This window comes from Carcharodon carcharias (assembly GCF_017639515.1).
Source record: "Carcharodon carcharias isolate sCarCar2 chromosome 37 unlocalized genomic scaffold, sCarCar2.pri SUPER_37_unloc_2, whole genome shotgun sequence".
In the NCBI taxonomy this organism is placed as follows: Eukaryota; Metazoa; Chordata; class Chondrichthyes; order Lamniformes; family Lamnidae; genus Carcharodon; species Carcharodon carcharias.
In genome coordinates, this window is record NW_024470767.1 from 1,974,200 (window position 1) to 1,997,602 (window position 23,403).

At 48.2% G+C, this 23,403-nt stretch overlaps 2 protein-coding genes across 3 annotated transcripts in view; one reads left to right on the forward strand and one right to left on the reverse strand.

Annotated features, from left to right (window-relative positions):
* The window catches only part of LOC121274724 (RDS/peripherin-like protein xRDS35), a 333,428-nt gene that overhangs the window by 261,522 nt on the left and 48,503 nt on the right, over positions 1 to 23,403 (forward strand). The window lies entirely within an intron of this gene.
* eml3 (EMAP like 3) overlaps positions 1 to 23,403 on the reverse strand; it is an 82,456-nt gene that overhangs the window by 28,344 nt on the left and 30,709 nt on the right. Inside the window, exons 2-11 of one of the 2 annotated variants that reach the window (XM_041182060.1) lie at positions 22,115 to 22,291; positions 20,857 to 20,980; positions 18,976 to 20,163; positions 16,398 to 16,529; positions 9,072 to 9,100; positions 6,823 to 6,855; positions 4,201 to 4,324; positions 3,599 to 3,748; positions 2,914 to 2,983; positions 2,299 to 2,409 (exon numbers count right to left, since the gene is read on the reverse strand). In XM_041182060.1, coding sequence (XP_041037994.1) covers positions 2,299 to 2,409; positions 2,914 to 2,983; positions 3,599 to 3,748; positions 4,201 to 4,324; positions 6,823 to 6,855; positions 9,072 to 9,100; positions 16,398 to 16,529; positions 18,976 to 20,163; positions 20,857 to 20,980; positions 22,115 to 22,291 — 2,138 coding nt within the window. The remainder of the gene's footprint in view (positions 1 to 2,298; positions 2,410 to 2,913; positions 2,984 to 3,598; positions 3,749 to 4,200; positions 4,325 to 6,822; positions 6,856 to 9,071; positions 9,101 to 16,397; positions 16,530 to 18,975; positions 20,164 to 20,856; positions 20,981 to 22,114; positions 22,292 to 23,403) is intronic. The other variant, XM_041182061.1, reaches the window with a different exon arrangement.

A 23,403-nucleotide genomic window follows, 5' to 3' on the forward strand; every position in this document is an offset into this window, starting at 1 on the left:
GTTAGATACCTTCTCCCATTGGCTTGGTCCCCCAGTGTGTGGTACAGAGTCCCAAAGATCATCAATAACCACTTTAAGGCACCATTTGACTGAGTGTGGTATCAAAGGGTCCTAGCAAAACAGTCAATGGGAATCAGGGGGAAAACTCTCCGCTGGTTGGAGTCATACCCAGCACAAAGGGAAGATGGTTGTCGTTGTTGGAGGTCAGTCAACTCGTTTCCAGGATATCACTGCAGGAGTTCCTCAGGGTAGTGTCCTTGGCCCAACCATCTTCAGCTGCTTCATCAATGACCTTCCTTCCATCATAAGGTCAGAAATGGGATGTTCATTGATGAGACTGCACAATGTTTAGCATCATTTGTGACTCCTCAGATACTTAAGCAGTTCGTGTCCATATGCAGCAAGACCTGGACAACATTCATTCTTGGGCTGATAAGTGGCAAGTAACATTCATGATACACAAGTGCCAGGCAATGACCATCTCCAACAAGAGAGAATCTAACCATCATCCCTTGATGTTCAGTGGCATTACCATCACTGAATCCCCCACCATCAACATCCTGGGGGTTACCGTTGACCAGAAACTGAACTGGACTAGCCATATAAATACTGTGGCTACAAGAGCAGGTCAGAGGCTGGGAATCCTGCGGTGAGTAACTCACCTCCTGACTCCCCAAAGCCTGTCCACCATCTACAAGGCACAAAGTCAGGAGTGTTTTGGATTGACACGTTGTGGCAAGATGCAAGGCAACAACTCACCAAGGCTCCTTAGACAACTCCTTCCACACCAGCAACCGCTACCATCTATAAGGACAAGGGCAGCAGATAGATGGGAACATCACCACCTGGAAGTTCCCCTCCAAGTCACTCACCATCCTGACTTGGAAATATATTGTCATTCCTTCATGGTCGCTGGGTCAGAATCATGGAACTCCCTCCCTAAGAGCACTGTGGGTGTTTCTACAATACACAGACTGCAGTGGTTCAAGAAGCTGTGCAGAGGTCATACGGAGGCTACAAAGGATATAGATAGGTTAAGTGAGTGAGCATGGACCCAGCAAATGGCTATTATCTGGGAAAATGTGAACTTGTCCATTTTGGCAGGAAGAATAAATAAAAGCATATTATTTAAATGGTGAGAGATTGAGGAGCACTGAGATTCAGAGGGATCTGGGTGTCCTAGTGCATGAATCACAAAAGGTTAGTATAGAGGTACAGCAGGGAATTAGGAAAGCTCATAGAATGTTATCGTTTATTGTGAGGGGAATTGAATACAAAAGTAGGGAGGTTATACTACAGTTATACAGGGCATTGGTGAGAGCACATCTGGAGTATTGTGTACAGTACTGGTCTCCTTAAGGAAGTATGTAAATGCATTGGAAGCAGTTCAGAGGAGGTTTACCAGACTAATACCAGGAATGGGTGGGTTGTCTCATGAGGAAAGATTGGACAGGTTAGGCTTGTATCCACTGGAGTTTAGAAGAGTAAGAGGAGAGTTGATTGAAACCTTTAAGATCCTGAGGGGTCTTGACAGGGTGGTTGTGGAGAAGATGTTTCCTCTTGTGGAAGAATCTAGAACAGGGGTCACAGTTTAAAAATAAGGGGTTGCTCATTTAAGACAGGTGAAGAGAATTTTTTTTCTCTCAGAGGGTCGTGCGACTTTGGAACTCTCTTCCACAAAAGGTAGTGGAAGCAGAGTCTTTGAATATTTTTAAGGCAGAGTTAGATATATTGTTGATTAACAAGGGGGTGAAAGGTTATAGGGGGTAGGCAGGAATGTAGAGTTGTGGTTACAATCAGATCAGCCATGATCTTGTTCAATGGGGAGCAGGTTCGAGCAGCTGAGTGGACTACTCCAGATTTTAATTTTTATGTAAGGCAGCTCATCATCACCTTCTCAAGGGCAGTTAGGGATAGGCAGTAGACGCAGGCCTAGCCAGTGTTGCCCACATCCTATGAACGAGTTTAAGAAAAAACACACTATCCGCGATCCTCAGTTACCTGATCTCTAAAAGGATCAGCTCTCTGAGAATAACTGCGCAGCATTGGGAGTCCTGTGATTGGCCCAGAATTGGGGTAGTGGACGGGACCACCTGGCTTTCCTGGGGATGGGACCGGGCGGCTTTCCTCATTCACTGCATCCTAATAATCAGTGGGTGTGAGGTGGGAAGGATTAGACCAAACAAGCTCATGTACACTCAAGAGGACCAGTAACTCTGGAAAGAGTCCACACCTTCAGGAGTGGAGAAGAAAACTGAGAGGAGGGAACTGAAGAGACGGATGAAATTGCAGACTTACAGCCTTGGAGAAAGCGAGCGAACCAACCCCCCGCTCGAAGCTGCCCAGGCCGATGTGTTGCAGGGTTTGTAAACTCACCGAGTCCCAAATGAGGACACATGGCAACAAAAGCTGGGAACAGGAACAGAATTATAACAACAGACAATATGAACAGTATCTGAGAGAGTTCCACCACTCCCTTTGTCTCTCCCACATTCCCCCATTTCATCCCTCTCTTTTTCACTCTCCCACTCCTTTCGCCCCTCTGTCGCTCTCTCCCTCACTCCCACCCTCCTTTCACCCCCCACTATCTCTCTCGCTCCCGCCCCTCTTCACCCCCACTCTCTCTCACACCCTCCTCCCCCTCTCACTCCCACACTCCCTTTGGCTCCCCTCTCTCTCACTCCCACACTCCTTTCACCTCCCTCTCTCACTCCAACATTATGGCAGTTTTAACTAAGTGCGTTGTCCAGTGTGTTTTCCATCTGTAATTTTCAGCTCTGGGAAGATGGTGAGAGATTTAAAAGCACTCATTTTGTCTACCCAGTTATTGAATAACACCAGCACCCCCCCCCACTGCCTGAACTTTAACCCGAGTGCCCCCAGGGGTTCAGTGGGTAGCAGGAGATTCGATACCTTGCCATCTTTGTCGACTCCGGCAGCCTGTCCTGATGCGATCCGCACTCTGTCTGGATGAACAGCCAAACTAGTGGAAAACAGCAGCAGCTGTGAATACTGAGACTGACAGTCCTCGAAACCCAAACTTAGGAACCAGCTGAGGTTCTGCACATCAGCCCCCGGGTCCTTCCCTTGCTCCTCACAGATCTTGGACCCAAAAATTCCCCTCCCAGATCACAGAGACAGCCTTCGGACTCCCACTGCTCTTCATGTCACCCCCTTAGAACCCTCCAATCCTCCTCCCTTTTACCCTGCAACTCTTCCCCCAGTCCCCATACCCTCCCTTAGAACACCAATCCTCCTCCTGAAATATAGACACCCCAAACTTCCCTCAACACCACCTACCCACAGGCTACTCACCACCCCCTTAACTCCTCCTCCCAGACCACAGAGACCCCCCCACCCACTATTCTTCCTCTCAGATGACAGACCTACCTAGACCCCACCCAACCTCTCCTCCAGTCATCGTCCACCTCCTGGACAGACACTACCCCACTCCACAGACCTCACCCTCTCACATCACCCCTTGCACACACTATTTCCCCTGCAGGATCATAGACACCTCCATTCCCTCCATCCCCACACACTCCATTCCATCCCCCTCAATCCCTCTGCTCCAGACCTTCCCCCCTACCACTCTCACCAGCGTATGCAGTCGGTGTGTTTGAGGTAGTGTCGCTGTGCTCGTTCCTCAATGTTGAACAAAACCACAACACAGGCGATAAAATACACAATTTCACCCGAGGACAGCAAGTGCAGGTTGTAGCGGGAGTCCCGCCCTCGGTAACCATAGCTATGCTCAAGTTAAGGAGAAGATGGGTGAAGCTTCTACATAAAACATGACCTGCGCAATTTCAAAATCTTCCCAAGCATCATCACGTGGCACCTGCACTCTCCTCCGTCTGGATGGAGTATGGGAGTCTAGACAAAGTGTTAGTGAGTGTGAGACAGTTATCGAGTGGATATTACACAGGTGGAGTTCCCAACGCTGTTCAGAAGCAGGAACCTGGGGCTGAGAGCCAGAATCTGCACCTGGAACCAAACATGTGCCTCCCTGTTGGAAATAGCTCAGCGCGACAGATTGGAGCTGTGGTACTGGAATAAGGGGGCGGCGGGGGAGAGAGAGAGGTATGGGGGGGGGAAGGAGGAGAGAGAGGGGGGAAGAGAAGTTGGGGAGAAAAGAGAAGGTTGGGGGGGGAGACAGAGAAAGATGCAGTGACTCTCCAACCCTTGAACGAAGGATACACCCAGTCTAGTTTCAGTTTCTCCACTGGCAGCTCAGTCTTGAGGTCCTCTATATTCTGGACTTTAGACGGGACATACATGGTGATTGGACGCCCTCGGAGGAACATCTTTATGGATATTCCTTCTGCAAGAGTAAAGGGGAGGATTTCAGGTTATACACAAAAACCACAGGAATGAATGAGGCTGAATTTCTGAGCATACTTATTTCACTATGGGGGTTATGTTACTAGATTCATAACATAAAAGAGTTCATAACCCCACTGCAGGCAAACTGAGAATCTGAATTCAGTTTAGGTTGGGATCAGTAAAAGTGACCATGAAGCGGTCAGATTAGCATCAAACCCAATAATGTCCCTTTAGAAAAGGAAACATGTTGTCCTTACCCTGTCTGGGTCGATATCTGACTCCAGTGTCACACCCAATGATTCTCAACTGCCTCAAAGTGGCTTCTGAGTTGTATTAAAAATCACTAACAAATGGCTCAAGGAGGACACCAGCACATTTTCAGGGTGACGAGGGGTGGCAATAACTGTCAGCGATGGCCACATCATGAGTGTGATTTCTTTATTTGTATTTTGAATTCAGTGTTTTGGAGGATCGAGAGACAAAGAGCACAGGTGAAGAGAACAAACAGCTCTTTCTGTGGGAATGGATCAGAAGTTCCGGGTGTAATGAACATTTAGAGGGTAGAATTCAGGAGCATTGGAGAAGGGAGAAGCTGCAAGTGTCTAAAGTGCAGACAAGGTCTCAGCTCAAGCTTCAGCCTAAAGTTCCAGGGCCCATACAGTACGTCTCAGATCGCCACACACATTGGGCTACCAGAAATGCAAATGAACATTTTCACATTAATTAATTTAATAGATTTGGGTGAGCGATGGGGAAAATTAGACCAAACCTTCAAAATCAGAATAAGAGCAGTAGTCATGGAAACTGGGCTCACACCACAGGGTTAATAAACCACTCAGAAATTGTGAACTTGAAGAGAAACTATGGAAAGTCATAAATAATAAATTAATTCCCAAGAACACAGGAACAGGAGGAGGCCATTCAGCCCCTTGAGACTTTTACATAGGAACAGGAAGAGCCCTTTCAGCTCTGTGAGCCTGTTCCTCCATTCAATTAAATCACATTTGATCTGTACCTTAGGTCCATCTACCTGCCTTGATTCTCTAACCCCTTATCCAGCAAAAGTCTACCAATCTCAGTTTAGACATTTTCAATTGACCCCCCAGACTTGACCGCTTTTTTGGTGGGTGGGTGGGTGGAGAAGAGAGTTCCAGATTTCCATTCCCCTTTGTGTGAAGAAATGCTTCCTGACATCACCCTGAATGGCCTGGCTTGAATTTTAAGATTCTGTCTCCTTGTTCTGGACTCTCCCCCACCAGAGAAAACAGTTTCTCTCTATTGACCCCATGAATCCTTTAATCATCTTAAAACCCTCAATTAGATCACCCCTTCTATACTTGAAGGACTAAGTTTAGTTTTCAAATCCCTCTATAGCCTCATTGCCTCAATATCTCTGTAACCTCCTCCAGTCCCTACAACCTTCCCTATCTCTGTAACCTCCTGCAGTCCCTACAACCCTCCTTATCTCTGTAACCTCCTCCAGCCCCTACATCCCTCCCTATCTCTGTAACCTCCTCCAGCTGCTACAACCTTCCCTAACTCTGTAACTCATCCAGCCCCTCCAACCCTCCCTATCTCTGTAACCTCCTCCAGCCCCTACAACCCTCCCTATCTCTGTAACCTCCTCCAGCCCCTACAACCCTCCTTATCTCTGTAACCTCCTCCAGCCCCTACATCCCTCCCTATCTCTGTAACCTCCTCCAGCTGCTACAACCTTCCCTAACTCTGTAACTCATCCAGCCCCTCCAACCCTCCCTATCTCTGTAACCTCCTCCAGCCCCTCCAACCCTCCCTATCTCTGTAACCTCCTCCAGCCCCTACAACCCTCCCTATCTCTGTAACCTCCTCCAGCCCCTACAACCCTCCCTATCTCTGTAACCTCCTCCAGCCCCTACAACCCTCCCTATCTCTGTAACCTCCTCCAGCCCCTACAACCCTCCCTATCTCTGTAACCTCCTCCAGCCCCTACAACCCTCCCTATCTCTGTAACCTCCTCCAGCCCCTACAACCCTCCCTATCTCTGTAACCTCCTCCAGCCCCACAACCATCCCTATCTCTGTAACCTCCTCCAGCCCCTACAACCCTCCCTATCTCTGTAACCTCCTGCAGCCCATACAACCCTCTGAGATCTTTGCGCTCCTCCAATTCTGGCCTCTTGAGAATCCCCAGATTTCCATCGCTCCACCATTGGCGGCCATGCCTTCAGCTGCCTGGGGCCCTAAGCTCAGGAATTCCCTCCCTAAACCTCTTTGCCTCTCTCTCTCGTCCTTTACGATTCTCCTTAAAAATAACCAGCTGGACCAAGCTTTTGGTCATGTGTCCTTAACAGTTCTTTATGTGGCTTGGGATTATATTTTGTCGGATTCCTGTGAAGTGTGTTGGGATGTTTTACAATGTTAAAGGCGCTGTGTAAATCTAACTTCTTGTCACCTACATAACCTTTCCTCATAATTTAACACCTTGAGCCCTGGTACAGGAACAAACATCAAACTTCACCTTGATTGTAGACTCCACGGCGGGATGCAGCAGCTGAAAGATAAACATGGTCAGGCTGAGCTTTTATTTCTCTTAAAAGGGAAGACAAAGGCTCAAAATGCAGGGCATTAATGTTGGAAACAGTGGGAGGGAAACAAGAGTTAACCGACACTAACTTCAAGTTAGAACGTCACACAACTGCAGCACAAAAAGAAAAACAAGAGTGCCATTCATATCACGTTTCTCACACCCTCCGGATGTCCTATAGTAGGATGTCACTTGTTGGGATTTAGGAAAGGTGGCAGCCAATTGGCACAAACAATGTGATAATAACCACATAAACTGTGTAGTGATAAAAGCAAAATACTGTGGATGCTGGAAATCTGAAACAAAAACAGAAATAGCTGGAAAAACTCAGTAGGTCTGACAGCATCTGTGGAGAGGAATACAGTTAACATTTTAACGTTTCGTGTAGTGATGTTGGTTGACGAATAAATATTGAACCCTAACACCATGGAGGATTCCTTTGCTTTTCTTCCAAATAGTTTCCTGGGATTGTTTCTAACCTGAAGAGGGGGCCTCAGCTTATGTCTCATTCCAAAGACAAACCCTCCAATAACGCGGCGCTCCCTCAGTACTGACCCACCGATACTGCGGGAGCGCCGCACTACCGCACCTTCAATAGTGTCGCACTCCCTCAGCACTGACCCTCCGACAGTGTGGTGCTCCTCAATACTGACCCTCCCTCAGCACTGACCCTCCGACAGTGTGATGCTCCCCAATACTGACCCTCCGACAGTGCGGCACTCTCTCAGCACTGACCCTCCGACAGTGCGGCGCTCTCTCAGCACTGACCCTCCGATAGTGCGGCACTCCCTCAGTACTGACCCTCCGACAGTGCGGCACTCCCTCAGCACTGACCCTCCGACAGTGCGGCACTCTCTCAGCACTGACCCTCCGACAGTGCGGCACTCTCTCAGCACTGACCCTCCGACAGTGCGGAGCTCTCTCAGTACTGACCCTCCGACAGTGCGGAGCTCCCTCAGCATTGACCCTCCAAAAGTGCAGCGCTCCCTCAGCACTGACCGTCCGACAGTGCGGCACTCCCTCAGTTGTCAGCCTGGATTATGGGTCAAACATCGGGAAGGGCGGCAGGGTTGTGAAGCCACAACCTACCTGACAAGGCAAGACCGAGAGCGTCAGCAAAATAGCCAGTCATTGCAGAGAGAAGGAAAGGAATAAAGCAGCTACTCCTGATACTAAGCTTGTATATTGCAGGAAAGGAGAGATTTTAAGAGAATGAATTTGAGTGGAATTTGGGATGAGACTGGATTGGAGGAAGAGCAAGTGAATAATTATGTTACAATGAAGATATTCCATGGGCATTGGCCACGGCAAAATTCCACAAACCTTTCACAAACATACGGACCATGGACTACAAACACGCAGCCAGCAGTGAGATGTTCTGAGGGCACAGGGTACTGACCCCTAAATACAGTATAGCATAAACAGATACTTTACAGCCAGCACGGAGGCCAACTGTCTGTCTAGCCAGCTCCTGCTCAGCTCCTAGTGCAGCTGCAATGTTCACATGAAGCAGCAGCTCTCCCTGCCTTGTTTAGATTCTGAGCAAAGGAAGAGAAACAATGAGGAGAAAGCATGTGTGGAGAAACACAGCAATAGTTTAAACTCATTGTGGCTCAATAGTTACCTCCCAGACACTGGGAGGTCTCTCTCATTATACTGCTCTTGGCAATACGAGTAGGGAGTGTGGCACATTCTGAGGGCAGGAGGCAGATACAGGTTACATCAAGTGTGAAGATTTAAAATGGATTTCTGCCCAGTTATCTGACAGGTTCCTTGCTGTGGCTCCACATGCTGTTTTGATAGGATGTGGGATTTGAAGGTCAGCACAACTCCATCAGTATGACCACCAACCGCTGACCCTACCAACTATCCCGGGACCCCTGACTCTATCATCTCTCCCCCAACCCCACTGCCTCTTTCCCCTGACCCCCAACTGCATCGCCTACCCATAACCCCACTGCCTCTCACCCCAACTCCATCGCCTCTGTCCCCCAACCCACTGCCTCCCTCCCCTGACCCCATTCCCTCTCTCCCCCAACCCCATCGCCTCCCTCCCCAAACCCCACTGCCTTTGGCCCTCCCATTGTGATAGGTTTCAGCCTCTGTTATGTCAGTTGCAGGTGAAGCTAACATTCCTTCCTGCAGGACAGAAGCGCGGTGCCCAGCCAGCTCCTGATTCATACCTGGACTCTGGAATGGATCCTTGGCTCGGCTGCAGGAAAGAAAAGAGAGGCACAGGTTAGTACAGGACATCGACATAAGAAACTATGGGGAATGAGGAATGGCAGAGATGTTGAACAAATATCTTGTGCCTATGTTTACAATAGAGGAAACAAATTACATTGCAAAAATAGGGGGTAATTAATGGGCTAACAACAGTGAGCGTTAGAAGTATTGGAGAAACTTAAGGGAATAAACATAAGAACATAAGAAATAGGAGCAGGAGAAGGCTATTTGGCCATAAGACTATAAGACTTAGGAGCAGAAGTAGGCCATTCAGCCCAATAAGTCTGCTCCACCATTCAATGAGATCATGGCTGATCTGAATCTTCAACTCCACTTTCCTGCCTTTTCCCCTTAACCCTTGATTCCCTTAGTGATTAAAAATCTGTCTATCTCAGCCTTGAATATACTTAATGACCCAGCCTCTATACCCTTCTGTGGTAAAGGATTCCACAGATTGATTACCCTTTGAGAGAAGAAATCCCTCCTCATCTCTGTTTTAAACAGGTGACCCCTTACTCTGAGATTATGCCCGCTGGTCCTAGACTCTCCCACAAGGGAAACAACCTCTCGGCATCTACCCTGTCAAGCCCCCAAAGAATCTTTTACGTTTCAATAAGGTCACCTCTCATTCTTCTAAACTCCAATGAGTACAGACCCAACCGACTCAACCTCTCCTCATAAGAAAATCCCTCCATCCCCGGGATCAGCCTAGTTAACCTTCTATGGACTGCCTCAAATGTCAGTATATCTTTCCTTAGATAAGGAGACCAAAACTGTTCACAGAGATTGTACTAGAGAGAGTGCAGAGGAGATTTACTAGGATGTTGCCTGGGCTGGAGAGTTTTAGTTATGAGGAGAAATTGGATAGACTGGGGTTATTTTCCCTGGAGCAGAGGAGATTGAGGGGGGGACATGATTGAGGTGTATAAAATTATGAGGGCATAAATAGGGTAGACAGGAAGGAACTTTTCCCCTTGGTGGAGGGATCAATAACCAGGAGGTTTAAGGTAAGGGGCAGGAGGTTTAGAGGGGACGTGAGGAAGAATTTGTTCACCCAGAGAGGGGAGGGAATCTGGAACTCACTGCCTGAAAGGGTGGTAGAGGCAGAAACCCTCAAACATTTAAGAAATATTTGGATGTGCACTTGCGATGCCATGGCATACAAGGCTATGGGCCTAGTGCTGGAAAATGGGATTAGAATAGTTAGGTACTTGTTTGACCGGAGTAAAGTCGATGGGCTGAAGGGCATTTTTCTGTGCTGTAGACCCTTATGACTCTATGAGTATTCTAGGTGCGGTCTAACTAGTGCCTTGTATAGTTTTAGCAAGACTTCCCTATTTTTATACTCCACTCAATTTGAAATAAAGGCCAACATTCCATTTGCCTTACCTATTACCTGTTGAACTTGTATGTCAGCTTTTTGGGATTCAGGCAAAGGAACTCTCAAATCCCACTGTGCTGCAGCTTTCTGCAGTCTTTCTCCATTTAAATAATATTCAGCTCCACTATTCTTTCTGCCAAAGTGCATAACCTCACATTTTCCCATATTCTATTCCATCTGCTGAGATTTTGCCAACTTATTTAACCTGCCTATATCCCTCTGTAGACTCCTTGAGTCATTCTTATCACTTGCCTTCCCACCTATTTTTGTGTCATCTTGGCAATAATACATACATTTCCCTCATCTAAGTCATTAACATATATTGTAAATAATTTAGGCCCCAGCACTGATCCCTGTAGCCCCTCAAACCTGCCCCGCCATTCAATAAGATCATGGCTGATTTGCCCCAGGCCTCAACTCCTCTCGTGCTAGCTCCTCATAGCCCTCAACACCCCGATATTTCAAAAATCTATCTACCTCCTCTTTAAATGCTCTTGTTAATCTAGTCTCCACAACCCTCTGGAGTAGAGAATTCCAGACATTCCCCACCCTCTGAGAGAAGAAATTCCTTCGCATCTCAGTTTTAAATGAGTGTCCCCTTATTCTGTAACTATGTCCCCTAGTTGGAGATTCCTCCGCTAGTGGAAACATCTTCTCAACATCTACCCTGTCAAGCCCCCTCAGAATCTTGTAGGTTTCAATAAGATCACCCCTAGAGATTAGGAGAAACTTCTTTAGCCAGAGAGTGGTGAATCTATGGAATTCATTGCCACAGAAGGCTGTGGAGGCCAGGTCATTGAGTGTATTTAAGACCGAGATAGATAGGTTCTTGATTGGTAAGGGGATCAAAGGTTATGGGGAGAAGGCAGGAGAATGGGGTTGAGAAACTTATCAGCCATGATTGAATGGTGGAGCAGACTCGATGGGCCAAATGGCCTAATTTCTGCTCCCATGTTTTATGGTCTTATGGTCTCATTCTTCTAATCTCTAATGAATAAAGGCCTAACCTGTTTAGCTGTTCTTGATAAGTCAACCCCATCATCCCAGGAATCAGCCTAATGAATGTCTTTTGAACTGCTTCCAATGTCAGTAAATCCTTTCTTAAATACGGGAACCAAAGCTGTACACAGTACTCCAGGTGCGGCCTCACCAACACCCTGTACAGTAGTATCAAGACTTCCCTATTTTTAATCACCAACCCCTTAGCAATACAGGCCAAAATTCTATTTGCCTTCTTAATTACTTGCTGCACCTACATGCTAACTTTTGTGTTTCGGGCACAAGAACACCCAGATCCCTCTGTGCTGCACTTTTTTGGAGTCTCTCTCCATTTAAATAATAGTCTGCCTTTTGATTCTTCCTACCAAAGTACATGACCTCACACTTTCTTACATTAAACACATCTGCCAAGTTTTCGTCCACTCACTCAGCCTATATATATCGCTTTGCAAATTTCTTATGTCCTCATCACAACATGTCCTCCCACCTATTTTTCTATCGTCAGTAAATTTGGATACATTACACTCTGCCCCCTCCTCTAAGTCATTAATATAGATAGTAAATAATTGAGGCCCTAGGACTGATCCTTGTGGCACACCACTAGTTACGTCTTTCCAACCTGAAAAAGGCCCATTAATCCTGACTCTGTCTTCTGTGTGTTAACGAATTCTCAATTTGTACTAATACATTACCCTCAATAGAGTGAGCTCCTATCTTGTGCAATAACCTTTTATGTGGCACCTTATCGAATGCCTTCTGGAAATCCAAATACACTCCATCCACCGGTTTCCCTTTATCAACTCTGCTTGTTATATCCTCAGAGCTCTTGCAAATTTGTCAAACATGATTTCCCTTTCGCAAAACCATGTTGACTTTGTTTGATTGTGTTAAGCTTTTCTAAATGTCCTGCTATTTCTTCCTTAATAATCGACTCTAACATTTTCTTAACCACAGATGTTAGGCTGACTGGCCTATAGTTCCCTGCTTTTTGTCTCCCTCCCTTCCTGAACAGGGGCATCACATTAGTGGTTTTCCAATCTGCTGGGACCCTCCCGGAATTCAGTGAGTTCTGGAATATTTCGACCAATGCCTCCACTATCTCTGCAGCCACTTACTTTAAAACCCTTGGATGCAGGCCGTCAGGTCCTGGAGACTTGTCTGCCTTTAGTCCCATTAGTTTGTCAAATACTTTGTCCCTCATGATAGAGAATGTTACAAGATCTTTCCTCCCATTAGCTCTTTGTTTATCTGATATTTTTGGAATGTTTATAGTGTCCTCCACCATGAAGACCAATGCAAAATATTGATTTAAATTATCTGCCATTTCCCTGTTCCCCGTTATCAATTCTCCAGTCACATCCTCCAAGGGTCCCCACGCTCGCTTGAGTCACTCTCTTTTTATATACCCGTAGAAGCTCTTGCTGGTTGCTTTTATATTTCTTGCCAGTTTACTTTCATAATCAATTTTCTCCTGCTTTATTTGCTTTTTAGTCATCTGCTGCTGGTTCCAAAAAAATTCCCAATCTGGTCCATCACTACTTTTCACCACTTTGTATGCCTTAGTTATTGGTTGGATACTCTCCTTGACCACCTTTGTTAACCACGGGTGGTTCATCATTCTTATCGAGTCCTTTTTTTTGACCGGGATAAATTTTTGCTCAGCATTATCAAATATCTGCTTAAATGTCTCTACTGCTCATCCACTGACCTTCCCCTTAGTCTATTTTCCCAGCCCGCTTTAGACAGCTCTTTCTTCATACCTCTGTAATTGCCCTTATTTAAGTTGAGGACACTGGTTTGAGACCGGAGTTGCTCACCCTCAAACTGAATTTGAAATTCTACCATGTTGTGATTGCTACCCCCTAGAGGATCCTTAACTACGAGGTCTTTATTAATCCCACCTCATCACACATTACTAGATCTAAAATAGTCTGTTCCCAGATAGTGCAATACATTGCAGAACCTAAGAAACAATCCCTGATGCTCTCTACAAATTTGTCTTCCATGTTACCCCTGTCAACCTGATTTGTCCAGTCAACATGCAGATTTAAAAATCACCCATGACAGTTGTAGCGCCTTTCTTACATGCCTCCATTATTTTGATTTATACTTTGTCCTACAACGAGGCAACTCTTTGGGGCCCATAGATGACTCCCACCTGTGACTTCTTCCTCTTGCTATTCCTTATTTCCACCCAAACTGATTCCACATCACAATCTATTGCACCTATGTCATGACTCACCACCGCGCTGATGCCTTCCTATATTAACAAAGCTACCCCACTTCCTTTTCCTTTTTGCCTATTTTCCCAGAACGTTGAATACCCTTGAAAATTGAGTTTCCAGTCTTCGTCACCCTGCAACCATGTCTCTGTAATAGCTATCAAATCATATTCATTTATTTCTATTTGTGCCGTCAACTCATCTATCTTGTTACAAATGCTGCACTCATTCAGATAAAGAGCTTTAAGCTTTGACTTTTTACCATAATTTCTCATTCTGGTTCTAATTTCTGCTGCACTCTTCCGCTTCTATTTTCTGCCTCTTCCTGTCACACTTTGATTATCGTTCACCTCGTCACTACCCTGCACCTCTGCACGCTCATTTATTTTTGATTTTTTAAACTTCCCTTCAGTTGAACCCTTCCCCCACACTAATTAGTTTAAAGTCCAATCTATAACCCTAGTTATACGATTTGCCAGGACACTGGTCCCAGCATGGTTCAAATGAAGCCCGTGCCAACGGAACAGCTGTCTCCTTCCCCAGTACTGGTGCCAGTGCCCCATGAATCGGAGCCCATTTCTCCCACACCAATCTTTGAGCCACACATTTACCTCTCTAACCTTCTTTATCCTATGCCGATTTGTACATGGCTCAGGCAGGTAATAATCTGGAGATTATTACCTTTGTGGTTCTGCTTTTTAATTTAGCCCCGGTCTGCTCGTAGTCCCTCAGCAGAACCTCTTTCCTAGTCCTACCTATGTCATTGATACCTACGTGGACCACAACAACTGGATCCTTCCCCTCCCACTCCAAGTTCCTCTCCAGCCCAGAAGAGATGCCCTTAACCTTGGCACCAGGTAGGCAACACTGCCTTTGGGACTCTGTCTTTGCTGCACAGAACAGTATCTATTCCCCTAACTATGCTCTCCCCCATTACTACTACATTTCTCCCTCCATTTGAATGGCACTGGCACTCTGTACCACGGTGCTGTGGTCAGTTCACTCATCCTCCCTGCAGTCTGTGCCCTCATCTACACCGGTAGCAAGAAGCTCATACCAATTGGACAAGGGCACTGGGTGAGGCTCCTCCAAAGCTAAATTCTGGATCCCCATATCCGCCTCACTTGCAGTCACACCCTCCTGTCCCTGACCATGGTCCAAATTTGATGTAATTAATCTAAGGGGTGTGACTGTCTCCTGAAACCCAGTGTCCAGGTAACTTCCCCTCCCTGATGTGTTGCAGTGTCCACAGCTTGGACTCCAGCTCATCAACTCTGAGCTGAAGTTCCTCAAGCAGCCAACACTTGTTGCAGATGTGGTCACCATGGATCACACTGGCATCCACCAGTCCCCATATGCTACAGCTGCAACACATTGCCAACCATCTTGCACTCTCCTCTAGATGCTGCTGACTGCCTGTCCCAGGATCCTCCTCCACTTTCCTCTGGGAGCTGACCAATCCCCAGGATCTAATGCCCTACATCTTAGGGCTCTAAAAGAGGTCGCATTTGGGACAATGGATACACTGGTTATGATTTTCCAAATGTCCTTGATTTTGGAACAGTCCCAGCAGATTGGAAGTTAGCAAATATAGCACCACTATTCAAAAAAGGAGAGAGAAAACAGGGTAGAGATAAATGGGGCATTTTCAAATTAACTTAGTTTTTAAAATTCATTCATTGAATGTGGGTATCGCTGGTTGGGCCAGCATTTATTGCCCATCCCTAACTGCCCTTGAGAAAGTGGTTGTATACCTTCTGTTTCAAGGTGGAGGATTGGGGAAGACGGACTGATTGAGCTACAGCTGACCCAGCAAGTGGTGCCCGGCAGTGATGAGGACTCTGTATCCTTGGACTAACAATGGTTGGTAGTTGGTGGTGGGGATGGGGTGAGGTGGGGGTGGGGAAAGGAGACATGCGTTGCTGGGGAAAACCAGCTAGGATAGCAATTCCAGCTCATTACCCAGCCACCCGTGTACAGCACACACTTACGTGAATGCTATACTGGGGGAGCAGTGGGTTTGGATTTGAAACCAGAAGACATCCAGTACTGTGGGGATCCAGCTCACCACAGTCTGCTGCCATCCAAAATCAAAGTCAGAGGATAAAAATTTTAATAGCTCAGTACATATTCAGGGAAAGGTCAATTCTGAATGGAGTGTTTCTCTTGCACAATTAGTTCATTTTTCCAAAGAAACCTCCACAGTTAGATTGTGTTCAATTCAGGCCCAGTGTGCACATCAACCATTCAGAAGCTGAAGAATTTCATCAGTAGCTGTGATGAAATAATGGCAGCTTTCTTCATCAAACCAATCACCATTTGTCATTTAGAAATAAAACCTTTAATGTGTTTTAAAGCTGGCTGTGACGAGATTCTGACTGTTTCCAAACAGGAATGATCAGCCCAGGCTCACAACCCAAAGACTTCTCTCAACAAGAGAGACACACAGCCTACAATATGGGGGGAGGGGGGGAGGGGGGTGCACTGGGGGAATGCAGACAGGGAGGAGTGGGGGAAGGGGGAGGGGTGGGAAAGAGAGACAGGTCAGAGGGGTCCGAGGGAGACAGGCAGGCAGGCAGGCCACGGGGGAAGCAGAATGTGAGAGAAAGGGGCAGCAAGGAGAGTTCAGAGATCTGGAAAAAGTGCAAGAGAAAAAATGGGGAATTATCTAAGACACTGACCTGTCTGCATTCCTGGATTTTGTCAGCAAGTTCAGAGAGGAGGCAGATTTTCTTGCAAGTTTGGGTTTTCCGTTCTCTGCACTCCCATCACGCAGAGCCCCAAGTTTATCTGATGTACTGCAGCGTCGTAAACTAGAAAAAACATTTCAAAAAGAGTAGTTAAGATCAAAGGCAAGAAGGGAGGATGAGTGAACAGGGAGGAGAACCATGCATTAGAAGCTAGATGTCCAGGTTACAGAGAGGTGTTGCTGGGGTTAGAATAGAGAGAAACAAGCTCAATACACCATGAAACACAAGAGTGATGTCCGGACCACCCCTCAGCTCATGACACATCGAGCTATAGCGCACCCACATTCCTGGATTGTTAGTGAATTATGTTGCCCTCGGTTTGTAGAGAATGGAGGTTTTAGCAAGGCTCACTCTCAATTTTCACAGCAAATATTCGACAGTCCCTGCGAGATGGAGCAGCAAATCATTCAGCTCTCTATCCCAATCCAATCCTTGCACACTTTGACCAGGTGAAGCCAGGCTCCCCAACATGTCGAGCTTACTGCACAGACACATAGGGTGCTGCCCTCCAATCTAGAACATCTCTGTGAAAAAGTGGGAATTATTTTTGATGCTTGCTGTGTTTCTCCTGGAGTAAGCCCCAGGACATCATCCCCATTAGTTTAGGCGAAGATCACTCCATTTTCCCCAAACGCAGACAGGGTTTGATTAGGTTTTGATTCAGAAGAAGTGATTGGAATTTGACATGCATTAGTCACACACCTCGATCAACCATCATTTTAATGGGGTTAGAAGTTAGTAAAGAAACAAGTTCAAAGGTGTAAGATATCTTGACACAATAAAACCAGCCAAGGGTGGAGTACTGGCCAGGATTCTCCATATCAGTTGCTCCAAGTTCTGTTCAGACTCTTCCAATGAGATGCCTTATATTCACTCTTATTTCTAATTCTCTAGTTTCTGGGACCTAGTGTCGATTGGAACTGATTGGATGATGAAAGTTTTAGTGGGATTCCTACCTAATTGAGGTAATTGGATGTCAGTGTTGGTGAACAGAAGCCTCTACTTGCTGTTAGTACCAAATCAGTCCAGGGACATGGCCCCAGTTATTACTCAATCTCCCCAACTCTTACCCCAATTCAACTCAGAGGAGTAGACCCTACTGGAAATGGTATAACTCTCCCATTCCCCCAGACTGATGTGCCCAAAAGTAAACTAACTGCAAAGTTCAAGAAATGTTTCTTTTCAATGCCAGTCTTTACTTCCCTTATCTAGAGGTGCTTGACATCATCACTTCAGGCAGTCTTGGTACTCTGACCATTTCAATGAATGGATCACTTCTCCTTAGGTACTCATGACCCATCTGATAGGCACACATGTAAATCTTCCTTAATTATCCCACCTCACACCAAAATCGAGGTAGGGCAGAATGATCCTCCTGAGAGATTTTCAGCTGTGTGTCCAATAGAGACAGTCCCCAATTAGATATACACCCAAAGCCTCCCAAAGGAACTTAAAGGCAGAGTGAGAAGGAACTTGTGGAGTTCTCATTTCTTAAAAAGGACTGAAAGACTGACTTGTATTTATATCCAATCTTATTGCCTCTCTCAAATGTACTAAAGCACAGGGAGACAGGAGTGTTGTGGCAATGTCACTGAACTAGTACTCCTGAGACCCAGGCTAACGCTCTAGGGACATGGGTTCAAATCCCACCATGGCTGTTGGTGGAATTTAAATTCAATTAATATAAAATCTGGAAATATAAAGCTAGTCTCAGCAACGGTGACCGTGAAACCATTGTCAATTGTTGTAAAAGCCCATCTGGTTCACTAATGTCCTTCAGGGAAGGAAATCTGCCACCCTTACACGGTCTGGCTTACATGTGACTCCAGACCCACAGCAATGTGATCGACTCTTAACTACCCTCTGAAATAGCCTAGCAGTTCAAAGGCAATTAGGGATGGGCAACAAAATGCTGGCCTTGCCAGTGACGCCCACATCCCAGGCAAGTTTCCTTGCTGTGGAGTGATAGGTGCAGCCAAATGCAGCACTCATTCTGTGTGATATAAAATGGCACCAGCATGATAGGACCTAAACAGATTGGGATTGTCCCAAATTCATTTCACTCAGGACAGGTAGCTGTAACCTAAAGTGTTAATTCTAACACCAAGATGGCTTGATTACAAGAGGACCACACTTACACCTGCTACAACCTCCATCCAAAGGCTCACATGGGCCTCCAGCATCACATCTGGAATCAATCCAGAATACAGTACACTGATGGAAGCAGACAGTATAATAGGATTACTCCAGATCCAGCATCAAACCATCTTAGATCCCTCAATGTTGAACTGCAAATAGCTGTTTGTGAACTACGATGAATCAATGGGGATAAAGGTTTGGGAAAATCTTCTGCAGGAAGAAAAACTTTTAAGACATTTGAAATTTTCTGAGTGACAGTGGCTTTGGTGGGGAGGGGGCAAGGTTGAAGGGGTTTAGTGGTCACCCAATCATACAGCAATCCTAGAGAGCCAACCCACACATTTAACACTACAGCTAAAATCCAACGCACAGAACTTTCTTGTTGAGAGCAGAGGCAGACACAGGAGGTGATAAGGAGACACCGTTCCTTGGGCTCTGCTGGGCAGCTTGGCTCACACTGCGAAGGGCCTGAGGTTGAATATCCAGCTCCTCCAGACTTCCCTGGGGATGCGTCAAGACCTTGGTCACCAGGACTGACTGTGTTTGATGTGGAGTCTGAGATACATCGAGGCTGGCTGCTGAGGGAAATCCATCAGCTGTTGGTAGGTCTCGAGCTGAATCTGAACTGACTGTGGGAGGTGTTGAGTGCTCTTGTTGCAAATATTCAGATCCATTTGTACTGATCACTGCAGCACAGAATTCATCTTTCAGCTGGCTCAGACCGAAATCTGAATGAGGGGCTGCCTCCGGCCTTGGCTGGAACTGAGAAAGATTCTCTGCCTTGGACTGGCTCCCAGACACAGCCAGAGAAGCCACAGGAGTGACAGCTTCTGACAGGGTCTGACAGGGATCCTGCTGGGCAAGCCCCCGACTCCACTGCTTATCCTGCTGCTCTCCAATCCCATTGGGCAGCTGTTGGAATGGACACTGAGAATATTGCTGAACTCTGTCCTGGGAGGCAGGAAGCTGAGGTGGTAGCAGGGGGATAGGATGGACTTCCTCAGGGGCAGTTACTAGGGCAGAGTTGCTGTCAGTTCTTGGAAGGGCGTCTGGTCTTTGTAAACGTTGATCTCCCGTGTGAGCTTCTGCAGGTTGGAGCTGGATTCCCATCCACTCATTCTTCAGACAAGATACAGAAAACTGGACAGGCTGGTGGTCACTTGCTTCAGTTTGGAGTTGGACTCCAGGTTCTGCCCAGTGGATTGGGAATTTGCCACCTTCACGAAGCTGGAACCGGCTTTCAGCATCGAACTGAAGCTGAGCTGCCTGTGCAGGAGGCTCAGATCCTGCGCTCGCTGCATCAACTTGGCACCTCAGCGATTGCTCGTGGACTCCAGCAGACTGTCGAGCTGAGGTGTGCGGTTGGATCAGGTGACGATCAGGCTCATTGTGGGCCAGGCACTGAGGGACTAGCGAGCTTGGAGAATTCCTGACTGTGGATTCCGACTCCTGGGACCCTGTACGCACGCCCAGTACAGCCCGACCCCTGGGGTGTTGTACACGCGCTCGGTGTAATGCCTCAATCCCCAGGGCTTTCCTTTCCTTTGTGCCTGTACAACTGCAGATGGTACACGATAAAGAGAAAAATTAAACACACAAATGAGTCACAAATTCACAGCTCTCTTTCCCCCCACCACACAACCCTTCCATCCCCTCCAATGCCTTCTCACATAGTGAAACACTTCTCAGTCCATGGTTCCCAGGGCACTGGGCTTACCTCACTGACCAGGTTTGTTTCGATGGTGGAGAGGGACTAAGTTCACAGTCCAACATTGTCCGCAGGGATTAGTGATCAGGCTTCCGGGATTCTGCTAACCTCACTCCCTCCCCCCACTAGCCATGAGAGAGGACCTCCTTGCATAGCCGACTGACCAGGGAGGGGGTCTTTCTTCTGCCCTGTGACTATCTGTCCCCCCAACAGAATCACCTGAAATGGGCTGGGGGTTGACCACTCTCCAGGATTGTCCTGGGAAGTAAAGTTCAATCTCCTGGACACTGCTGGGAGCAAACAGCTGGGGGAGAATCCACAGCAGCATTAAAAAGCTGTGTTTCTTACTCCCTCCACTGAACACTACTCACTTTAAAACGATCAGGGATAGGGATAAGGGAGTGGGATTGATATTAATGCATTATATTTCTTGGTCACAGCTAGATAATAACTAATGGAGCTGCTGCGACCATGTGTAAATCAGCCCTGGCAAAATGGAGAGCACGGGCTAGATGGATTGACAGGGCAGGAGACAATCAGTACCTTGGGCTGGGGTCTCCAGTGTGACGCGACAAATCATAGGCAGAACTCAGAGACTGGCTCCTTTTCGCATTGGGTCGCACTGTTGGACCCTGGGTAGAAAATGTGCTTTGTAAAGTGGAGTTTCCTGAAAGAGAGAGACAAACAGAGAGAGAGGGGGAGGCGGGAGAGAGAGGGGGAGGCGGGAGAGAGAGGGGGAGGCGGGAGAGAGTGGGGGAGGCGGGAGAGAGTGGGGGAGGCGGGAGAGAGAGGGGGAGGCGGGAGAGAGAGGGGGAGGCGGGAGAGAGAGGGGGAGGCGGGAGAGAGAGGGGGAGACGGGGGAGAGAGGGGGAGACGGGGGAGAGAGGGGGAGACGGGGGAGAGAGGGGGAGACGGGGGAGAGAGGGGGAGAGAGAGGGGGAGGGGGGAGAGAGAGGGGGAGGGGGGAGAGAGAGGGGGAGGGGGGAGAGAGAGGGGGAGGGGGGGAGAGAGAGGGGGAGCGGGGAGAGAGAGGGAGATTGGAGGGAGGTGGGGAGAGAAAGAGAGAGAGAGAGCGAGAGAGAGAGAGCAGGAGCCAGAAAGAGAGCAAGTGAGAGAAACACACACACACACAGAGACAGAGAGATCATTACATATCTCACACTCCTGGACAAGCTCACCATTCCCAACCTCCTTTGTCTCTCCCACTCTGTTTCAGAAGTTCCCTTCTCAGCTATAAATTGACCAACCCACAAACACTCCACAACTTCCCCCCACCCCCCACCCGCACACAAAGTGCAGGAATATCATCCCAGGATCCCCGCACCCTCACCTCTCTCAGTCCTACCCCTGAACAGCTCTATAAATCATCACTGTTCACCTTCTCCTCCACTTTGGGCAGTCCCTCAGTCAGGGTTATCCCCAGGATGGCTTATTCTATTCCAGAGGCCTGTTCAACAGCTGCTAGAACCCAACTCCAACCCCACCTCCCCTGACCCCCAATCCCATCAAACCCCTCCCCCACCATCTAACCCATACCCTGAAACCTAGCCCTCCCTGACCAAACCGCATCAAGCCCCACCCCTGAACTCCACCTCCCCAAGCCTCACCATAAAGCTCACCCCCCAATAAAATCCCATTCCCTGAACCTCACAACACCCCCATTCACCACCACCACCACCAACCTAAAGACCCTGCAACCCCCACAAAACCACCCTATTGAACTCTGTTCCCCTGAAACCAAACCAACCCGAGCCTCCAGCCCCAACCCCACAAGGGAGGTGTTGAGGAATTGGAAACATACCGGGGAGACTGGCTTTCAGCATCGAGAAGTGCTGGTCATAGAAGCAGATGCGTCGGAGAGCATCAGCAAGAGCAGACTTCAGCAGCGTAATCTCATCCTCCTGCTGCTGGAGCCGCTGTTCGAGAAGAGACAGACGCTCCTGGTAATCCCACTCGCTCACTCCAGACACACTGTCGTCTGTAGGGGAGAGACTCAACTTGTTAGATCTAATCAGTACCTCTCTGACAAAATATTGCACAAACTCAATGTCTCAAATTTCTCTGGGCCAAAGGAACACTTTATATTATTGTGTGGTCACTGTTGTAATGTAGGAAACACAGCAGCCAATTTGTTCAGCAAGATCCCACTAATAGCAATGTGATAATAACCAGATCACCATTTCTTTACAGTGATGTTGTTGAGGGATAAATATTGGCCCCAGGACACCTGGGAGAACTCCCCGCTGCTTTGCTTCCAATAGGGGCCATGGGATCTTTTACACCCACCTGAGAGGGCAGACAGGGCCTCGGTTTAATGTCTCATCTTGACAGACGGCACCTCTGATAGTGCGGAGCTCCTTCAGCGCTGTCCCTCCGACAGTGCGGCGCTCCCTCAGCGCTGACCCTCCGACAGTGTGGCGCTCCCTCAGCGCTGACCCTCCGACAGTGCGGCGCTCCCTCAGCGCTGACCCTTCGACAGTGCGGCACTACTTGAGCGCTGACCCTCCGACAGTGCGGCGCTCCCTCAGCGCTGACCTTCTGACAGTGTGGCGCTCCCTCAGCGCTGACCCTCCGACAGTGCGGCGCTCCCTCAGCACTGACCTTCTGACAGTGTGGCGCTCCCTCAGCGCTGACCCTCCGACAGTGCGGCGCTCCCTCAGCGCTGACCCTTCGACAGTGCGGCACTACTTGAGCGCTGACCCTCCGACAGTGCGGCGCTCCCTCAGCATTGACCCTCTGGCAGCGCGGCACTCCCTCAGTACTGACCCTCCGACAGTGTGGCGCTCCCTCAGCACTGACCCTCCGACAGTGCGGCGCTCCCTCAGCACTGACCCTCCGGCAGCACGGCGCTCCCTCAGCACTGACCCTCCGGCAGCGCGGTGCTCCCTCAGTACTGACCCTCCGACAGTGCGGCGCTCCCTCAGCACTGACCGTCCGACAGTGCGGCGCTCCCTCAGCACTGACCCTCCGACAGTGCGGCGCTCCCTCAGCACTGACCCTCCGACAGTGCGGCGCTCCCTCAGCATTGACCCTCCGGCAGCGCGGCACTCCCTCAGTACTGACCCTCCGACAGTGCGGTGCTCCCTCAGC